An 18,162-nucleotide genomic window follows, 5' to 3' on the forward strand; every position below is an offset into this window, starting at 1 on the left:
CCCCATGTGTAACGTGTATACGAGCCAGTTTCCCTTAGAAAGTCCTCCACGAGAGGCATCCCTCCTCTTAGGCAGATAGCCTTAGTGTGCTTTGCCATAATTAAATACACCAACCAGTTTGACCAATGAAAATTAAGCCACAGTGGCAAGTGCCACAGCCAAGGAATCCTGTGAATCCCCAGGAGTTCATATCCTGAATAAGGTCCTTTAGTGTGGAACTTCGAATTTCTTTCCTCTCACTGTTATCAGCTAAGCACAGACTTCTATTTTATCATTTGGACTTCTGCTGCTGAAGTTGCTTCTATATTTAAATCTTCGAAACTAGTCATGTACAGTTATGAATATTAAGCTGGTTCTTGTTGCCGTAACACCTCCGACAATATTCAATGCTTTTGTTTGCACCAGAAGAAGCTTTTAGAAATCTAAACTGATTTGGAATTTTAAAATGTTTCTTCTAAATTTAATGTTTCATAATTTCTTTGTTTGTTTATGGATTTCAACTAACTTTCACTTAAGATTAAAAAGATAATTATATTAAATTTTGTATTTTATTTCTGTTTACTTATTAATTTCTGAAAAGCAATTGCTTTCTGTTAAAAATATTCATTTATATATAACACTACCTGTGTCTTCAGGGTTTTAAATATTACTTAAACTTCCATGCAATACACTTTTGGAATAATCGAGGTTACCATGTATGATAGTGGACTAAAGATGTCATCGGAGTTTTAAGTAAATGAAAATGCGCTGGTATAGTAGTTGTGCTTGGTATTTCAGCTAAGGTTCTCTGATAGTAATAGCTATGTAACCCGGTTTGGGCTCCAAGAGGTATAATATATAGTTGTTAAACAATAGCTTATCTGTATCTAACGGTTATCTATGATACCTAACTTCACACGGCTAAATGTGCAATTTCTTTAATTTTTTTATATTTTTTTATGACGGTTAGCCATCTTAGGTTATTTCCTGGAAAGTAAAGTAAGAGTCAAACGTTGTCTGATGACGGATAGCTAAAGATAACTGGTACTCAATAAAACATTTAAAGATTGTTTGAGAAGTAATCAAGGAAGGTATAAGATGCCAGAATGAAATTTCCGTACCTTTTTAGCCCCTAATTTCCAACTTTTGTGTGGGCTCTGACGGTATGCTGCATCCGATTATTATTTGAATGTGTGGATCATACGGACGTGTTTATGATAATGGTACCTATAAATGTAAAATACATGAAAGGTAGGCGTAAAGCATAAATTAATATCTTTACGAATTTCATATGCTTCTTAAATTTATAACTAATAGCTGCATCCTTTGAATAAATTAAAATTCCGAATCATCAGAAATATTACTTTCCATGTTAGTTTTTAAAGACAACACCTTTTTCTTCGACGTTAAAAAAATTATAAAAATTAAAATAAAATACTCCCATTAAACATTAGCTTAAATGTCTGCAAAATAGTTTTCAGTAAAGAAAGAAAGATCCTAAAGAAATCAACTATAATTCAGTAGTGCAGAACGCAGCCGTCATATCATGGACAAATCTAATACCACGAAAGAATAATTAGCTCGTGTACCAGTCATTCAAATGTATACTGAGAGAATGTGCATATGCTTTAGGTAGCACAACATTAATATTCATATCCATAGAAAAGAAGATAGTCATATGCGATAAAATTATAACTGAAACTTTAGTTACACATCATAAACATATTGTGATACTTAAGTATTGGTAAGTCTTAAGCAGACAGAACATTGGAACATTGGACAACAAATTATTGGACTTTATTCAAAATGGCTTTGGTTTGGTTTATTTAATTACGGCAAAGCACACTAGGGTTATTTGCCTAAGGGAGGGATGCCTTCGTGGAGGACTTTCTAAGGGAAACTGACTCGTATACACGTTACACATGGGGAAAACGACGAAAACGCCCATGCAGCCATCCCATTCGCGGGATTCGAACCTCGGACCGAACTACCAATGTTCAGCGACTTTACCGCTCGGCCGCTGGTGGGCTATTTAACATGGCTTTAGAAAGGATTTAGTAAATGTTATTCAGTCTATTATAAAAATTTAAAAAAATGAAGATGCATTATATAAGCAAAACTGCATCAGACCGGAGAGTACATGAGTTTTCAGTTTAGCTCAGAATATTAAGAGATCACCGTGCGAGCCTTTTTTTTCGGGGGCGGGACGCGCTTTACATTTCCTTGTGTTCAACATTCTTAGCAGTTTGAAGTGGTAACTTCTGATCCTGTTCTCTCATAGAGAAGAGCTGTTATAAGTACTTTTGTGGGAAAAATTCCGAAACTATGAAGTGGGTTTTTTTTCTGTATGCATTCAGTATCCCTACTCACGTAAGTGTAGTCACAATTTAATAAATTTTGTTCAAAGAACCTCTGTATTCGAACTTAAAGTTCTGAACAATTCCTTCATTCATATGATGAAACTAGGAATCATATTTTTGTAAATGATATATCATAGAAGTATTTTTGTGGCAAATTCAAAGGCTAGGAATGGTCTTACAGTCTTTCAAGAAGGAAAAGTCGTTAGAGAAAAGCCCAAGATGGCTCAAAATTATTATTAAAACTTGCTATACCGTAAACAAAGACTCAGAAATTGCTCTAGAACGAAGCAGCTGCTGAATACTTCTGTTGTGATTTATCTGATTTGTTCGACAGTAATATCAGAAACCTTTCATGAACTTTACCGTGACAAGAAGTGTAGGATTGTGTTTGTCGTTGGCATGGGCCTTTGGCACCTTACATGTGACAATATCGCTTTGTCCAATTCAGTGCCAATTTTAGGAAGACTCCTCAAGAATGTTTCTAAGTAATGTTATTAAATGACACGCTTGTAGCGCCCTCAGATGGCACTCAAGACTGTGTGAAGTCTTTTGGATGCATTACTGGACTTTTACTGTATTATGTTTCTAACTTATGTTCATTATGACAGCCTTTCCGGTGATTCATTCCAAATCTTTTCATACATATCACTAACATTTTACTACAGTATTTGCCACAGATATTTATAAATATCTCTGTTCCTTTAATCCGAAATATGAAGTTTTTGTCATGCAGTATGAATTGCGAGGTCATGAACTGGAAACACCATGATTTATTAGCATTTGAAGCATGTGCTTTAAAGTATGTGGAGGATGATAAATATCTGGACGATTTTGGTAAAAAATAAACAGTCTGCAGTTGTTTACAAAATTCGGATAAAAATGCAGTTTCCCCTCCCCCTTTGTGCTTAGTTTCGGCAAGAAAGTTATGTCTCACAGCGGGTTTTCTTGAATAATTACGTATGTGATAAGTCTCCAAAACATTCCTATTCGTTCAATAAACTGTTTGATTACGTAAAATTCGTTTAGCACTTTGAATTACCATTTTGTTTTTAAATATTTGAAACCTACAGTAATTTAAATCATAAAATATCGTTTCTTCTTCTCTCTTTATATGTGCGAGGGTATATAGATCTATATCCATACATATGCAGATATAGATATAAGTACTGTTTTCTATTGATTTTAGAGGTTGAATATTTCTATCTCATAAATCTTTAAATTCGATAAAACCCTACTTCTGAGAGAAGAGCAAACCTTTCTTTTATAGGCTTCGTGCGCCCTTAATGTCCTCACTCCCTCCTTATCCATTCGGAATGCAGCAGGTGGATGCGAAGCATAATGTTTGCTTCTATTTTTCTATATTCTGGAAACACCCCCCTCCCGGCCATTTATAACAATTTGGATCCCGTCGCGATTCATTAATTCTGCCTCGAGCGAAACGCCATTTATTACCGAAAAGTGTCACGCAGCACCCCCACCTTTATAGCTGTTCTACACCTCCCCTATCCCTTTTATTCACTAGGCATCTTGGAATCCTTTTCCCCTGTTCCTACATTAACTGCGCTACACTGCGCCGCATCTGCATCTCCCCGTTTCTTATTTGTTACAATGCTATGTTAAACGCACACACACACACACCGCAAAAATGGCGGCAAGGGTCGGCAAAAGGGAGTTTCGGAATGGACTAAAAAGAAAACGTTTATAACCCTTCTTAATGTGCAGGCAGGGAAAGTTTGTTTCTCTGAAGATAGTAAAGTACTTTAATTTCCTGTCACTTATAAATGTGGGCAAGTTTTTATTGGAGGTGGTAGTGCAAGAGAACACTAAGGGAATACAGAGTTAGAAGAAATTTAAAAGCTGGGTTTTAGGAATTTATGTAGTAAACGGATAAACACGTGTCGTGTTTGCCAATTTTTGCATGGTTAGTTTGCAAATAAAAATTTTAGTTTAAATCGCAAGGAGATTACAATACCAAATAAAAATTTTCATTTTATTTCATACTTAATAAGAAATTATTCTTGGATTTTAGTGCCACATATTGCCTTACATTTATTCTTATGGAAGAATTAAAAAGAACACAGCCTCATTTAAACTTTATTTCTTTTAAAAAATGCTTACGGGTTTGATTTTATACACAAAAATTGTTATTATTAAATAGTTACTTAAAAATTTTACTATAAAAGAGTGTTCTACTATTGGAGACCATACTGAATTTTTGAGCATAAACAAAAACGACAAAATAGGATTTTACAATACTGTAAGTACGATATCGTAGATTTTGGTACGAATTTTAAATCCAGATACAAGTGATTTTCACAACTGTTGTTGACACACATTCAAATTATTTATTTACATAGTACTTTGCAGGAATTATTAGACATATGCTTTCAGTATGCTGAAGTTTAATACCTTCGTTATTGCATTCCTAAAGTTAAGTAGTCAAAATATTTCAAATAAAAGGTGCCTGAAGAATAATCTAACGGCTCGTGTTATCAATTCATAACATACAGAAAGTTGTGCTATACACATAAATACGTTATGTGTGTGTGTACAATGAGGACATAGAAATTATAATAGCTGTGAAAGAGTGATAATTACCGTAATCAAAGAGACTGTATCATCAAAACGCAGCTTGTGACAGGAAAATGGTACAATGCAATATAAGCAAAACACATCGAGGCAGGCTTGTGAAACTTAAGGAACTAGTAGCCTCAGCCTGAATTTGCGCGATGGCTCGGCGTGTTCCGAATGATGGTCTGGCAAACGATAAAAGATAAACCGAAAATACAGAAATAAAGAGGATGCTCTTAGATACTGTCATTCGAAGGAAACATCAATCCCGTACTTTAGCTAACTGGCCTCAACAACTGGATGTGAATGGAGCATGACATTTCATCATCTAGCTGGAGAGTTTACAGATACCTTAGAGAGCTCAGTTTTGCTGAAGTGGAAATGGATTTTGAGAATGAACCTTATGCTTTATGTACGCAATGGTTATTTCTCTGAATTCTGAGTCTAGAAGGGAGAGATTATTGTGAGTTTGCTAACGTATGGGATCAGTGAACAATGGTAGACCCTTTTCTATGCAGATGATTCCCGTTTTGCCTTCCAGACAATCCATTACAATTCATCGCACACCAAAGAGAGGCTAAAAAATAAGATGAAAAAGGCAGAAATCATACCATTTTAGCCTTTTTGTTTTCAAACTTTCATTATAGTTGGTGGGAAAACATTCGAGGAGTAAATCTGTAAAATAAAAATAGCGAATTTTTAAGTAACTTTGATATCAATTCTTAGACGTATTTTTTGTATAGACGTATAATTTGTAGACGTATTGTATGTGTTCTTCAGTTTGCTGGAATTTCTTTGAAAAGTTAATAGTAAAACTATATAGAAGCCTCGCGTATATTCTGTGTAATAACTTACTTCCTCGTTTTTAGGCTTGGCAGTTACAGTCTCGGAAATGATACAGGAATGCCGACTTATCTCCCATCACCCTAGATACACGGAGACGGTGACTATCTTTCACATCAACTGGGAGCAGTTCGTTCCTCAATTACCAGACCCGAAAAAATACGATGACATCCCTCCCCTCCATGTCTATGTCCCGCTATCCGATTTGATGACAGGCCATCCATCAAATCCAAAATCAACCAATCACCAGTGATCGATGAGAGAGAAAGTGGAAAGAAAGAGGGGGTTTTCTATCTCCGAAACGGAAAAGATTTTATCCGCATCCTTTGAATTCGACGAACGTGGCTTTAAAAGACGAATGTCTCACGTTTCTATGTTCGGAGAGTGTGAGGATCATATAGGATTAAAACGGAGCGGGTCTGCTCCAACTTAATCTGAGTCAGCAAGAAAAAGAGTGGTTTGTTTTATTCCTTTGTCTGAAAGATATAGCTTTCAGCGAAAACCTCATAATATCTGAATGTTGACAAAGGTTCTGTTCGAAAATATTCTCACGTAATAACTAGAGTATTGTAATCCCAGTATTTATTTTTTTCTCTCTAGATGTCGAATTGGATGGTATATTGAAAGAGATATAGAGCTAAAACGGAAAAAATTGCTTTATCACCTTTTGCTCTCGATAGAGAGTAACGCAAATAAACTTTGACGTTGCAAGAAATAAAAAATCGCTTTGTACTTTGAATAAATAATAATTTTTTTAATACCCAAAAGGCTATTGGTCTTAAAACACGATTTTTCGTTGTCCTCTGTAAATGAGTTGTTTCACTTTTCATTCGAGTCTGTTGCCATTCGGATGAAATGCAAGGTAATTAGTTATCTTCCATATTTAATATAGTTATTGATGAACAAACCAAGCTATTTAAAAAGCATTAGATTCAATTCTTAAGAATATTTTTTTATTTTACTTATTAAAACTTAATTTTAGGAGATTATATTTTACAGCTTTTTTCATTTATTACGCTCTTTTGACCAATATTTTAGAAAATTATCAGGTAACTTTATTTACAGTTTTTGGACTATATATTAAAACCGCTTTTATCCGAACTAATGAGAGAGTAGCTATCTCGGATAATACTTTCTATGGATAATTAGAAAGTACTTTAGGCAATTTAAGGTTTATTAATACGTTGTGTTCTTCTGTTAAATCTTTTCTACACTTCTACTGCATCCTTGTGAGTTTGAGAATCTAAGTTTAGTAGAGAGGACTGGCGATCTTAGCCGTCGTGATGAAACTCCTTGTTTTATTATTTGCCTGAGCGTTATTGCTACTAGCTGGTGAGATTGTCTCTGACTAAAAATTAAGTTATTAGGCTTAGAATACTGGAGTCACATGAAATTTAAACTTTGGCTTGTACTAAATGCTTTAAAACATACTGCATGTCCAATCGCTAGCAGTGAAAGCCAATTCTGCTAATGTTTTAGTTCCCAAGTTTTAAGCTGAAGCTCATATTAATCATTCAACTATTTTACAGTGCTGTACATGTTTATGAACTCGAAACTAAAGGGATAATGATAATTCTTTCAGCAGTCCAAAAATGCTTGATTAATATTTAGACAGCGTCGAATTGGGTTTAAATTTATTAATTTTACGATTAAGAAAAACTTAAAATGCTATAGATATTGCAACTGTAAATACAACTTAAAATGCTATAGACAACTTATCGTTTCGCCTTAATATCTGAATACAATAATTATAGACTCCGATGAATGTTTAAAATAAACCTATTTATCAAACACGATTGTCTCCCGGTACACAAAACTGATAAAATTACTGAGTTTCTCTGCAGCTTGCGAGACATGTGGGCAAACGTTCAAGTTAAATTAAATATAAAATGTAAAGTGACGGAGGCTTAGCAAACTTCATTCGGGCCGTTGGTATTCACTAAGCAAATTCGGCTTGACGGAGCTAAAGGCCAGAGCAAAGGACAAAAATAAGTGCAAATAGAAGGGAGACGTAAACAGTGTAGTATATCAATATGCTTGCCAAAACGTTCTCTCTCATACTAAAAAAATATCCGCGCATTCATGTTAACTACTTTGCATTCCGATGGCAACTGACGAAACTGAAATAGATACGCAGGCAAACTAATGAAATAAGTGGGTGAATTAGAATAAAATACTACATAATTAATAAGTATTTCACTGCTAAGCGAAAATATGTATTGCAATATAGTCATATATTTGTGTTATTTACAATAATCAGTGATTTTTTTCCTTGCTACTTCTCTCTCACAGTGGTTGTGAGTAGCTAACGTCGAGCTAACGTTTGCGCATTCAGTGACATACAAGAAGATCGATTTATGGATAGAGATTTCACAATTCATTTATTTGATATGCAAATGTATTGCACGTCAAATAAGTGAATGCCATTGCCAATGCCTTGTTTTGATGATGATGTGCTTATTATCCTTAAAAAATTAAAAAGCTTTGATTAAAAAAATATATGTGACAATTTTTTAGAGCGTTAGAGTACAGAATTTAATATTATTTTTGTCTGTCGTTTTGGTTAAATGAAACTTGATTAAGCAGGAGTACAATATTTTTTTTTCTAATTTTCAATAGATAAAAAAGAGAGAGTGAAAAAGAAAACTTTTATATAGGTGATGAGAAGATATTTTGCACAGTTTAAATAAACTAACATACGCGATTTAAATTTCGTTATAAACTTTATCTTAATCTGTTAAATTTAAATATTATACCGCGCAAATTTTACAAACACTTTTTTTTTAATTTGCTCTTCAAAAAAAAAAAAAAAAAAAGGTTTATTTTTTTTTTAACTATACACATTTTGAAATTTTGTGCTATTAAACTGCAAGCGCTTCGGATAAATTTAAATAATGCGTAACATTCTTCGACACGTTTCACCATATAAACATATAATTCAGCAAATTTACTTAGGCTTTTAATTATTTAAATATCATAATTAATTTCAGCAACTGAATTGAGAACAGAAGTTCCAGATGAATGTAATTTACCGCTGAGAGAATCATTGATATGAAAAGAATTGCTATGATCATATGCGTAACCGAAATACTATATAACGGAATAGAATGGAGTACAATTAAACTGTAATTGATGGACGTGCTTTTCGTGTGGAGCAGTAAAGACAGGATACGGTCTATGCTGAATGCAGAATAGCCAGAACAAAGACACCCTCTGCGCACCAGTTGGTCCAGAAATGGAAAACCCCGGGAGGGGTTCGCCTTTGGAATGTCCGTTGCAGAGGAATAATTCGGAGATTGTAAATTATGAATGAACTCTACCATCTGCGCCCGTGCTTCTTGTTCTGGAATACAAATCAAAAGTGGATCGATAGTTGAATAAGGTCGGTACATATACAAAGACACGCACTTTCATTTTGTTGTGTATTCATGTAGATTAAAAACTTGAAATTCATTTGGTTTTCTAAAAACGGAAAGAAGGAATTTCCCAAAATATGATTTCTTTTATTTAAATTTCCCAAAATAATTTTGAAAAGAGGATTTTTATGGTGTTGGGAACATTTTTTTCTTTCACTGTTTCTAAGAGTTATAAAGAGAAGGTCTACAAAGTTTGTGTGAAATCAGAAGTTGTGAAAACGCCGATCTTTCTTCTGAATTTTCAAAATAAAGTCCTTGTAAGTGTATATAACAATGAGTATATTTACTAATACTGTTCTCTTGATTCCTTCGCAGAACGTCCCTTTTGGAATAATCATTAAGGTTCTTGTGACGGTTTTCTGAATGTTTTGAGGTGAGAATTCACTACAGAGAAGAGAAAGAAGTAGTTTTCAGGTGACAAATATGCTGAGTAAGAGGGGTGGTTGAGAATTTTGGGATTTTGCTTTGTCAGATATTGTTTGACGGGAATGGAATTGTTTTAGAACGCATTGTAGTGCACTAGATAACAATTATTCGATTGAACTCTTTCAGGATTAGCGCGCTGAATTCTCTTCAAAAATCAATAGATTAGGTCTTCGTAATATGCGCAATTTACAATCAAAAATAAATTCCTTGCTAATTATTTTTTTTGAATCAGAGAAATATCACGAAGGTGCATTTTATTACAAACTTTTGAAACCGAAACTTAAGTTGCTCTATTGAACTTTCTCCAACGCAAGCAGATAATTAAATATTAATCTCATAATTTAAAGCAAAACATCAAGTTTCATTTCCAGCCACAATTTGTTTGAATAAATCAAAATTAATATCTGCCATTTGTATCACATTATTTGTCTAGCTCTTTTGAATGTATGATAGCATATATTCGGTAGATCAAAGCAAATTATTAACTGCATAGAAAATTCTATTCCTGAACGTCATCCGTTACTGGTAGAGGGTATTTTAAGAAGATGAAATTGAGATGGCATGTCAATAAATGTTATCAATTATGTTTTGGCAGATTGGCTGAAATTTATTATAAAATTTAATCTTAATATTTATAAACGAGCTGTCAACATCTTCATACATCTTCATTCAGAAATTGATAGTTAAAATAGGCTGTTGAATGAACTTCGGCCTATAAACTAAAAAACGCATAGATATCATTTCATAATCTGTTAATATTTAGCAAGACATTAATAATCTATTTTATAGAGTTATATCTGAAATTCCACTAATGCTGATGTAGAAGTTATAAATCGTCTCAGTATCTGTCAAAAAGTTTCAATACCCATATATTCTGCGCCTTTAGTACATACAAATTTATCTTAAAAACTTTCGAATTATATGTTTATTAACCTTTCGTATTCATGCGTCATAATAATCCTTTTGAATTTAATAAAACATCTTTTGAAAACTGAAGATTTTAAATAGTTCCTAGCCCGTTTTAAAAATGACAGATATTCAAACTGACTATGGTAAGAACAGAATTATAAATTTGCTGTGCTGGACTTCATCTGGCGAACTGTTCAATTCACCAACTAGTGTTAAATTACACATCTAAGAATTAAATTATACTCTTACGTTAATCTACACTCGTGTCCAAATTTATCATTACATGCGCAAAAATAGTGATATTCAATGAAATATCCAATCGGTGTAATACATTTTTTTCAGGGAATGTATGAAAGAAAAACTATCAGACAGAGAAATCATTATCCAATTAAAAGTGATTTAACGGTTTCTGACCTAATTTTGGTCGAAATTAATCCCTTTAAGAAATGAGATGTGGCCAGAATTGCTCAAGGAAAGCAAAAAGAAGACCGAAAAATGTCACTGTTCTGTAATGGATAAATTTATATTTCTCATTCAAGAATTCTGGGAAGATACTATCATTAATGTTTTTGTACTTACTCATATTTTATTCCAAGCTATTTTCCCCGAATAAAAATCAATTCCATCAGTAATTTTTGTTTTCAGATTTGAATTCCGAAAAATAATACGGACCAGCGACATGAACAAACCAGAATCAAGTAACGGATTAAAATTTCAGAAATTTTTTTCTGCCAATAAATGTCGAACAAGGATTTGATTGTGATGGATTTTTTCCCGGTAAAATGACATTTACATCCACAGCAGAAGAATCGTTAAAGTAATTAGAAAGCACTTTATGCATAATTCATCTTTCCCGGTTATTTTGTGCTTGGCATTTTCATGATTTCTTCTTCATCAGAGTTTAGATGTTTTTCTCCTTTGTCAAAAAATAAATAAACAAATAAAATAAAAAATAAAACAAAACAAAAGTAATCTTAAGGATGTATTCATTTTGGAATTTTTCAAATTGTGATCTGCCTCATTTAGAAGTTGATTTAAATGCAAATAAACTATTTAATTAAATGTAAATGAGCAAATTAAATTATCATTAAAACTTGATTATAAAGAAAATACTTATTTACGGACAAAATATCAAAACCTCTAATTCTGCAAAATTAACAGGTACAGTTTTTGTCTCAGAGATGAGGTATATTTTTTTAAATAAAGAAGGCAGTATTATACAGTGTAGGAAATATCAGATTTATCAGAAATATTAATGGTGAAAGATAATAAACAAATGTAAATAACGTAAAAATAATTTAAATTAATAACTTCCTTCTAATGAACTATATCTCACCCAAAAGAAAAAAATTATTACACTTAGATAATATTAATTGCAAACTATTTAAGTAAATTTGAAGAAACTTAAGATGTACCCTGCTTCAGCTCCCTTCTTTTGTACACGTGTACAGCTCAATTTTTCTAAGCAGATTTTCAAACTTCGAACTAAGATTTCGAACTTATCTAATGTTGCTAGTTTATAACTTTATTTTGTAAGTTTAACTAGCAGCTGAAGTTGTAATTCATCAGATATCAAGAATTTCTTTTTTTATTTGTTGCAGCTTATTTATAGTATTTCGCACTAATCTCAATAAATTTAAAAAAAACTATGAACTCAGGAGAATATGTTAAAAAGAATAAATTATACTCTAAAGAATACAAACGCCCTATGTGTAAAGCTACACAAGCCTTTAAAATTTCTGGGAAAGGAATAAATATCATTACACTGTTCTTTTTGACTTGCTCGAAAAATATCTATCTACTATTTCTTATCAACATCACTGAGAGTATCGTTTACAAATTTGAAATATAATTTTGCCCCAAATTCAGGTAGCGAACTGCAAACTTTCAAAAATTGTGAAAACTCCGAAAAGGATATTACAGCCAAATTGTTTCAATTGATGACACCTGACAGAGATGTCCTGTCCCAAGCAGAACGAAATTTTATCCATGAGCATTAATTCGCAAAGCATCATTGTGGGAAAGAAGTGTAGGGTTGTTTATGCAGATGGTATTTGCATTGTTACCCGTATTGTTCCTATTCTTAAACAGGCATTCATAGCGATGCAAAAAAGTACAATATGATTTAAGCTTTCTGTTAAGTAAAGTAAAATTAAATATATGCCTTGCTTAAAATATGACTTATCATTTAGTCATTTAGAAATTATTAGGTATAGATTTGAAAAAGTTTACATTTTCACGAATCTGGGAGTGGAGATAAATTGTAAAAATAAGATAACTATTTAAAGAAGTTTTACTTCAAATAGATATTTTCATGATTTGAAGAGCTATTTAAAATCCAGCTTTCTCAAGTCAAGTGCTAAATTATTTCTTTACAAAAGGATGCTTTGGGGACTTTTGAGAGAAGGATATTGCTTTACATACTTGGTGGGGTCAGTGTGAATAGGTCTTAGAGAGGACGTAATTTAAAGTTATACAAGGTCTATAGACAACCTGATATAATACAATTCTTCAAATTACAGAGACTTAAATGGGCTGGGCATCCGACCAGAATGCATGCAGATCGGTGTTGAAAGAAAATCTTTCTGACAAAGCCCATGGGAAACAAACCTCGGGATAGATCCTCGGTGAGATAGATCGGTTGTGTTGAAAATAACAAACATTTTAAAGGTCAAAAACTGCAAAATAGTTGCTAAAAGCAGAGAGGCCTGCATAATGCTTCTAGAGAAGACTCGGGGCCCCCCTGGGCTGTCTAGCCAATGAAGAAGAAGAAGAAATGTAGGCTTGACATCCATTGGAGCAATTTGCCATTACCATCCATTTCGTAATTTCGGCAATTTTTGAATGTTTTATGGGCAAGACTTTTGGATCACACTGTAGCTGCTTTACAAATGCCCTGAAATTGCCCTCACATATAAGATGATCCTATATTCTGTACATGCTTGATAAAATAGAAAGAAGACTTACATTTAAGACGGCACTCACATGCATTCGTTTTTTACGTTAAAAGTGTCATACGAGTGAGATAATTAAACCTAAATACCATACCTTAAGATTAAGTTTAATAAATATATAACGCATTTTCTCCCTCCTTACTGCTTTCCTTCCTAAATTGGATATCACGTCCAGGTAACATCGGAAGATCCAGTGTACTGCACATTTTCTATGTCTCCTCCTTCAAGAAAAACGGCCTACCAGCGGCCGAGCGGTAAAGTCGCTGAGCACTGGTAGTTCGGTCCGAGGTTCGAATCCCGCGAAGGGGCTGGCTGCATGGGTGTTTTCGTGGTTTTCCCCATGTGTAACGTGTATACGAGCCAGTTTCCCTTAGAAAGTCCTCCACAAAGGCATCCCTCCCCTTAGGCAGATAGCCCTAGTGTGCTTTGCTATAATTAAATACACCAACACCACCTTCAAGAGAAACATATGAGTCTACAAATACATTTTCATTTAACGACATAGTTATAACATTATAAGGCATCAATTGCATCTTAATGCACCTATTAAAAGTTTTAAAGTTTAATTTTTGTTCTGGCCAATAAGGTATCCTGGTATTCTGTTACGTTTAGATCTTCTTGCAGAATTATTATTTTATTAAAAGCACAGATAGGACTTTTCTTTCTGGCGGCTGATGTGTTCCTAAGAGTAAACGACGGATAAAATCCATCTTGATAATCGGTGAAGTTTAATTTTTTTCATATTCGCAGCAGATGAAATAAGCTGTTTTCAAGTTTCGTTTAGAAAAGCAAGAAAGAGACGAGAGTAACATATAAAATCCCTAAACTACTACAAATAAAACAAAAATAAGCTTACTGATTTATTAATACTGGTAAGTTTGCCATTTGATTTTTGATATAAGAATCAGAATTCAGTTAGTTTTAAATATCAACATTCTTCGTAACTTCACATTATTTATTTTCGCTCACTATGTCCTTGCTATTGTCTTGTCCATGAATTTCATGGAAGAAGGTTGTTAGATACTCAAGAAGGTTGGACTTGTATTTCTACCCCCAGTTTTAAGGAAAAGCACCCCGAGGGTGATCTGAGTTTCTCCCACCCCTGTCCCCTACCACTAATCCACACGAGAGGACATTATGTTATTTACATTCGGCTCGCCATATATTTAGAGTGCCCCCCTGTCACAAAGGCATTAATACATTTAATAACATCCATGCCTTCTCCAGGATTCGTTCGGCACCGCAGTAGGCTCCCCGTATCACTATACCATCTGTATGGCATTTTCGCACTATACGTGGCATATGTAAGTGCTTTTTTTCATTTGAAATTTGAATATGCGCCTTGTTTGCTTCTTGTGAAGGAATCACTTAAAAGTTGTTTTTATAGCTTTTATAGCCAAATTAACACCAAGTCAGGTAAGTATTTAACATCAGAATTCAAGTTAATGCAAATTAAATAAGCGCTTAATCTCTCTTGTCAAAATAACTCAAAATAAAATCTATATGCTTATCATTTTTCGTTTAATATTTTTATGTAAAGAATATGTATCAAAATAATTTTTTTTAACAGACAAAGATTTTTTTTCCAAGCAGAACAAATTTTTACGGTTAAGCATTACGTTGCAATGCCTTCTTCAGTAACTTCTTGGAACAAAATATTTCGCAAAACAGTAAAATACTTTATTTTAATTGACACATTTTTCTATCTTCTTCTGTTTTTCAACAAATTTGTACACAGACATTTTATTCAGAAGAATATAAATTCTTCAACAATAAATTTCTATATGTAAATTTGTATCGTTTCACTTCATTTGCTAGTTGGTAAAATAAGCCTAAAAGACGTGAAATGCTTTATCTCTATATCTGAAAAAAAAAAGTTGTCAGAAGGTTAAAAATAACCTTTATATTTAAAAAGAATTTAGAAACAAAGGCACACTCTTGTGCTACAATATAAGTCGCAACACGTGGTGATGCAACTAAATAAAATAGTCAGATCTTACGTTAAACTTTGAACAGTAGTCAAGGAATAAATAATTAAATATTACTAGAAGCTGGATCACTATTTTACCAGAGGATCAGAATTTAAGTTTTAGCAGCGATAAAAAGCAAGGCTGAATAATGACAACTATCTGAGTTGGCAGAAAACTAACAATCGTAACGAGTTCGGGATTTCAGAAACGCGCTCTGTCTTTCTGCAAATCCCCAAACTGCAATTTAAATACTAACTACTCATTTTCATTCGAGTGATGAATACAGAAAGGAGAACTTATAATAAAGGTTGAAATTATAAATAACTGATTAATAACATAAAATTCCCTACAAATTCTTCAACAAATTTTTATACAAAACTTTCCGAGAGAATCGTCTCCTAGTCTTCAGCAATTTATAAGAGAACTTTGTCCTGGAAGTATGTTTACTCAGTAAACGACCAAGGAGCTTTATACAAGAGAAAACTGATCTCATTTTGTTGTCTTACCAGGAGTCACGTGAACCTCACAGACAGAACCTGACTCCTCGTTTTACAACCCCAAAAAAGGCAATTACCACCCCGTCGAACATGATACGAGGTGGATTAAAAAAATCCCTCTGGAATCCGATCCTATTCTCCACTACCCCATTTCCCATCCCGAATGACTAATGATACGGACAATACGACAATTACGATCTCCCGAGTCGGTTTACGCTGCTATGGCTGTAATCGAGACCAACTCCCCCACCAAACAAACTCCCGGGTTTCGCTTTCATTAACATCAAAACTACCACGATTCCGCCGTGTATCCCTTTGTCGGAAACGGGATTTGATTTCTCCATCTCGTTTCTCGTCTTCTGTTTGCTTTCTACGGGTTAAAGAAATGCAAACGTTTTTCATTGGCAATTGGGTTCAACAAAAGATGAAACTCTATTAGGGATAAGCCTAACAACTGATTGTAAATTTGAGGATAATATATGCATATAAACCCTATTAATTCCTAAATCATAAATAGCACAGGCACACAGCAGGAGAGGGTCTATGAGAATTACTCTTCAAAGTTTTCCAATTATATTTAGACTCTATGTAAAGTTTCAGATTAATTTAATAAGCTATATTGTTACTTTGTCTTTACTTCTAATTTTGTCAACTCCCAACAGGATAAAAATGAGTTAATTTAGCGCCGAGCGCTTGAGTTCGAGAAAGAGCCTTTTGCAGCCATCGCTGGCCAGTCACTCTATTTCTTCTCTCTATAACTGAATTACTTAATTAGCTTCAGCTTTGTTAGCCGTAATGGCTTCGTGAAAATATTGACGTCTGAGTTAAAGCCTACGTTGGCGCATGTTACTTTGTATTCAAAATTTTAATTTGACTTTCGTATTTTTCTAAATTTCCCGCAAACCGCAGAGATTTGATGTTCTGTCATTGTTATCAGTTTGCATAAATGTCAGGTTGACATATTAATGAAAAGCTGTATTTAAATCCTTCATTTATGATTGCGATTATTATATTTTGGAAGATAACGCGGAACAATAAGTCGTCTGTTTGTATGGTTCTAGGAGTTATTGTTTAAAATAACGTGAAATCATACAACGTATACACACACACACACACACACACATATATATATATATATATATCAAGCAAGGTAGTAATTACAATTTTGAAAAACTAATTTTGGTCTAGAAAACATCTTGCGCAATATGCTGCAAAATAAGTAAAATATAAAAAAATGTGGTAAGCTCGCCTAAAAGTTACCAAGAGCTGCTGCAACAAAAAGTTCAACACGTTTTAAAAATATTCATACATATGAAAATCAAACCATTAAACATGAAAACATGAAAAAACAGAATCAGATAAAAGGTAAGCGGAAAATGGTAAATTAGCCCAATTCGACTTCCAAACTGGCTTTTCAAGGGAAATTTAATTTATTTGAACGTCGAATCAAGCTAACCCCATTACGCGTTTCGCCGAAACAGACAATTGAAACTTTTTCGCTACAAAATTTTTTTTAAATTTAGACAAAGTGTCTTGGAAATTTTAATAGTCTCGATTCTCTGTTCCAATTTCCCGACGCGTCCGCACAGAATGACACATTAAGGTGTCAAAATATGTTAAACAATACGTAAACATCTTAAATATAGACTAAAATCAAAATTAAAATCAAAAATAAAATCAAAATAAAAACGAAAATAAATAGCGGTCAGCTATTAGTCCTAAATATACAAAAAACATACGGGCTGGGCCTGCAAGCTTAAAGATTAAGAATTTAATTTTTTATATTTTAGAAATCTGTAATGAAAAACTGTAATTAAAATAAAAGAAAAGAAAAGAAAATTAAGATGATAACAAACTAAGTGGGTCTTGCTAAGACCAAGAAAACGTTGTAACAAAAGAAACAAAAAACTGACCTGTGGCGATGCAAAGCTCTCCCTCTTAAAACTAGTTGAAAAGTGGTTACATTCCCTTCTGTGTACGTCATCCGAATGACGTATGTAGGGGGAGCGAAGTTCCGTGGGCATTAGCCAACACGAAGAGATTTTCGTTATCTGCAACTCGTCTCCTATTATGGAATGGAGCAGCAGCTCTTGGTAACTTTTAGGTGAGCTTACTACATTTATGTATATATATAACTGATAAATTAAATAAGTAGTTGTTTAAGTTCAGTACCTATTCAACTTAGTAAGAAACTGGCAAAAATTGATATAAACTACCGTGGAAAAATATAAAATATC

The 18,162-nt window shown here is 33.4% G+C and overlaps 1 protein-coding gene across 2 annotated transcripts in view; it reads left to right on the top strand.

Annotated features, from left to right (window-relative positions):
• The window catches only part of LOC118199100 (tetratricopeptide repeat protein 39A-like), a 244,554-nt gene that overhangs the window by 211,134 nt on the left and 15,258 nt on the right, over nucleotides 1-18,162 (top strand). The window contains exon 18 of one of the 2 annotated variants that reach the window (XM_085820792.1): nucleotides 5,780-6,520. The exons of the other annotated variant lie outside the window; for it this stretch is intronic. Within the exon in view, the coding sequence (XP_085676918.1) occupies nucleotides 5,780-5,840 (61 nt within the window). The 3' untranslated portion in view covers nucleotides 5,841-6,520. Of the gene's footprint in view, nucleotides 1-5,779; nucleotides 6,521-18,162 lie in introns of those variants that run through there. 2 annotated transcript variants of the gene reach the window in all.

Source organism: Stegodyphus dumicola, chromosome 7 (genome assembly GCF_044657685.1).
Source record: "Stegodyphus dumicola isolate Sdum_Otavi_A_Nest chromosome 7, ASM4465768v1".
In the NCBI taxonomy this organism is placed as follows: domain Eukaryota; kingdom Metazoa; phylum Arthropoda; class Arachnida; order Araneae; family Eresidae; genus Stegodyphus; species Stegodyphus dumicola.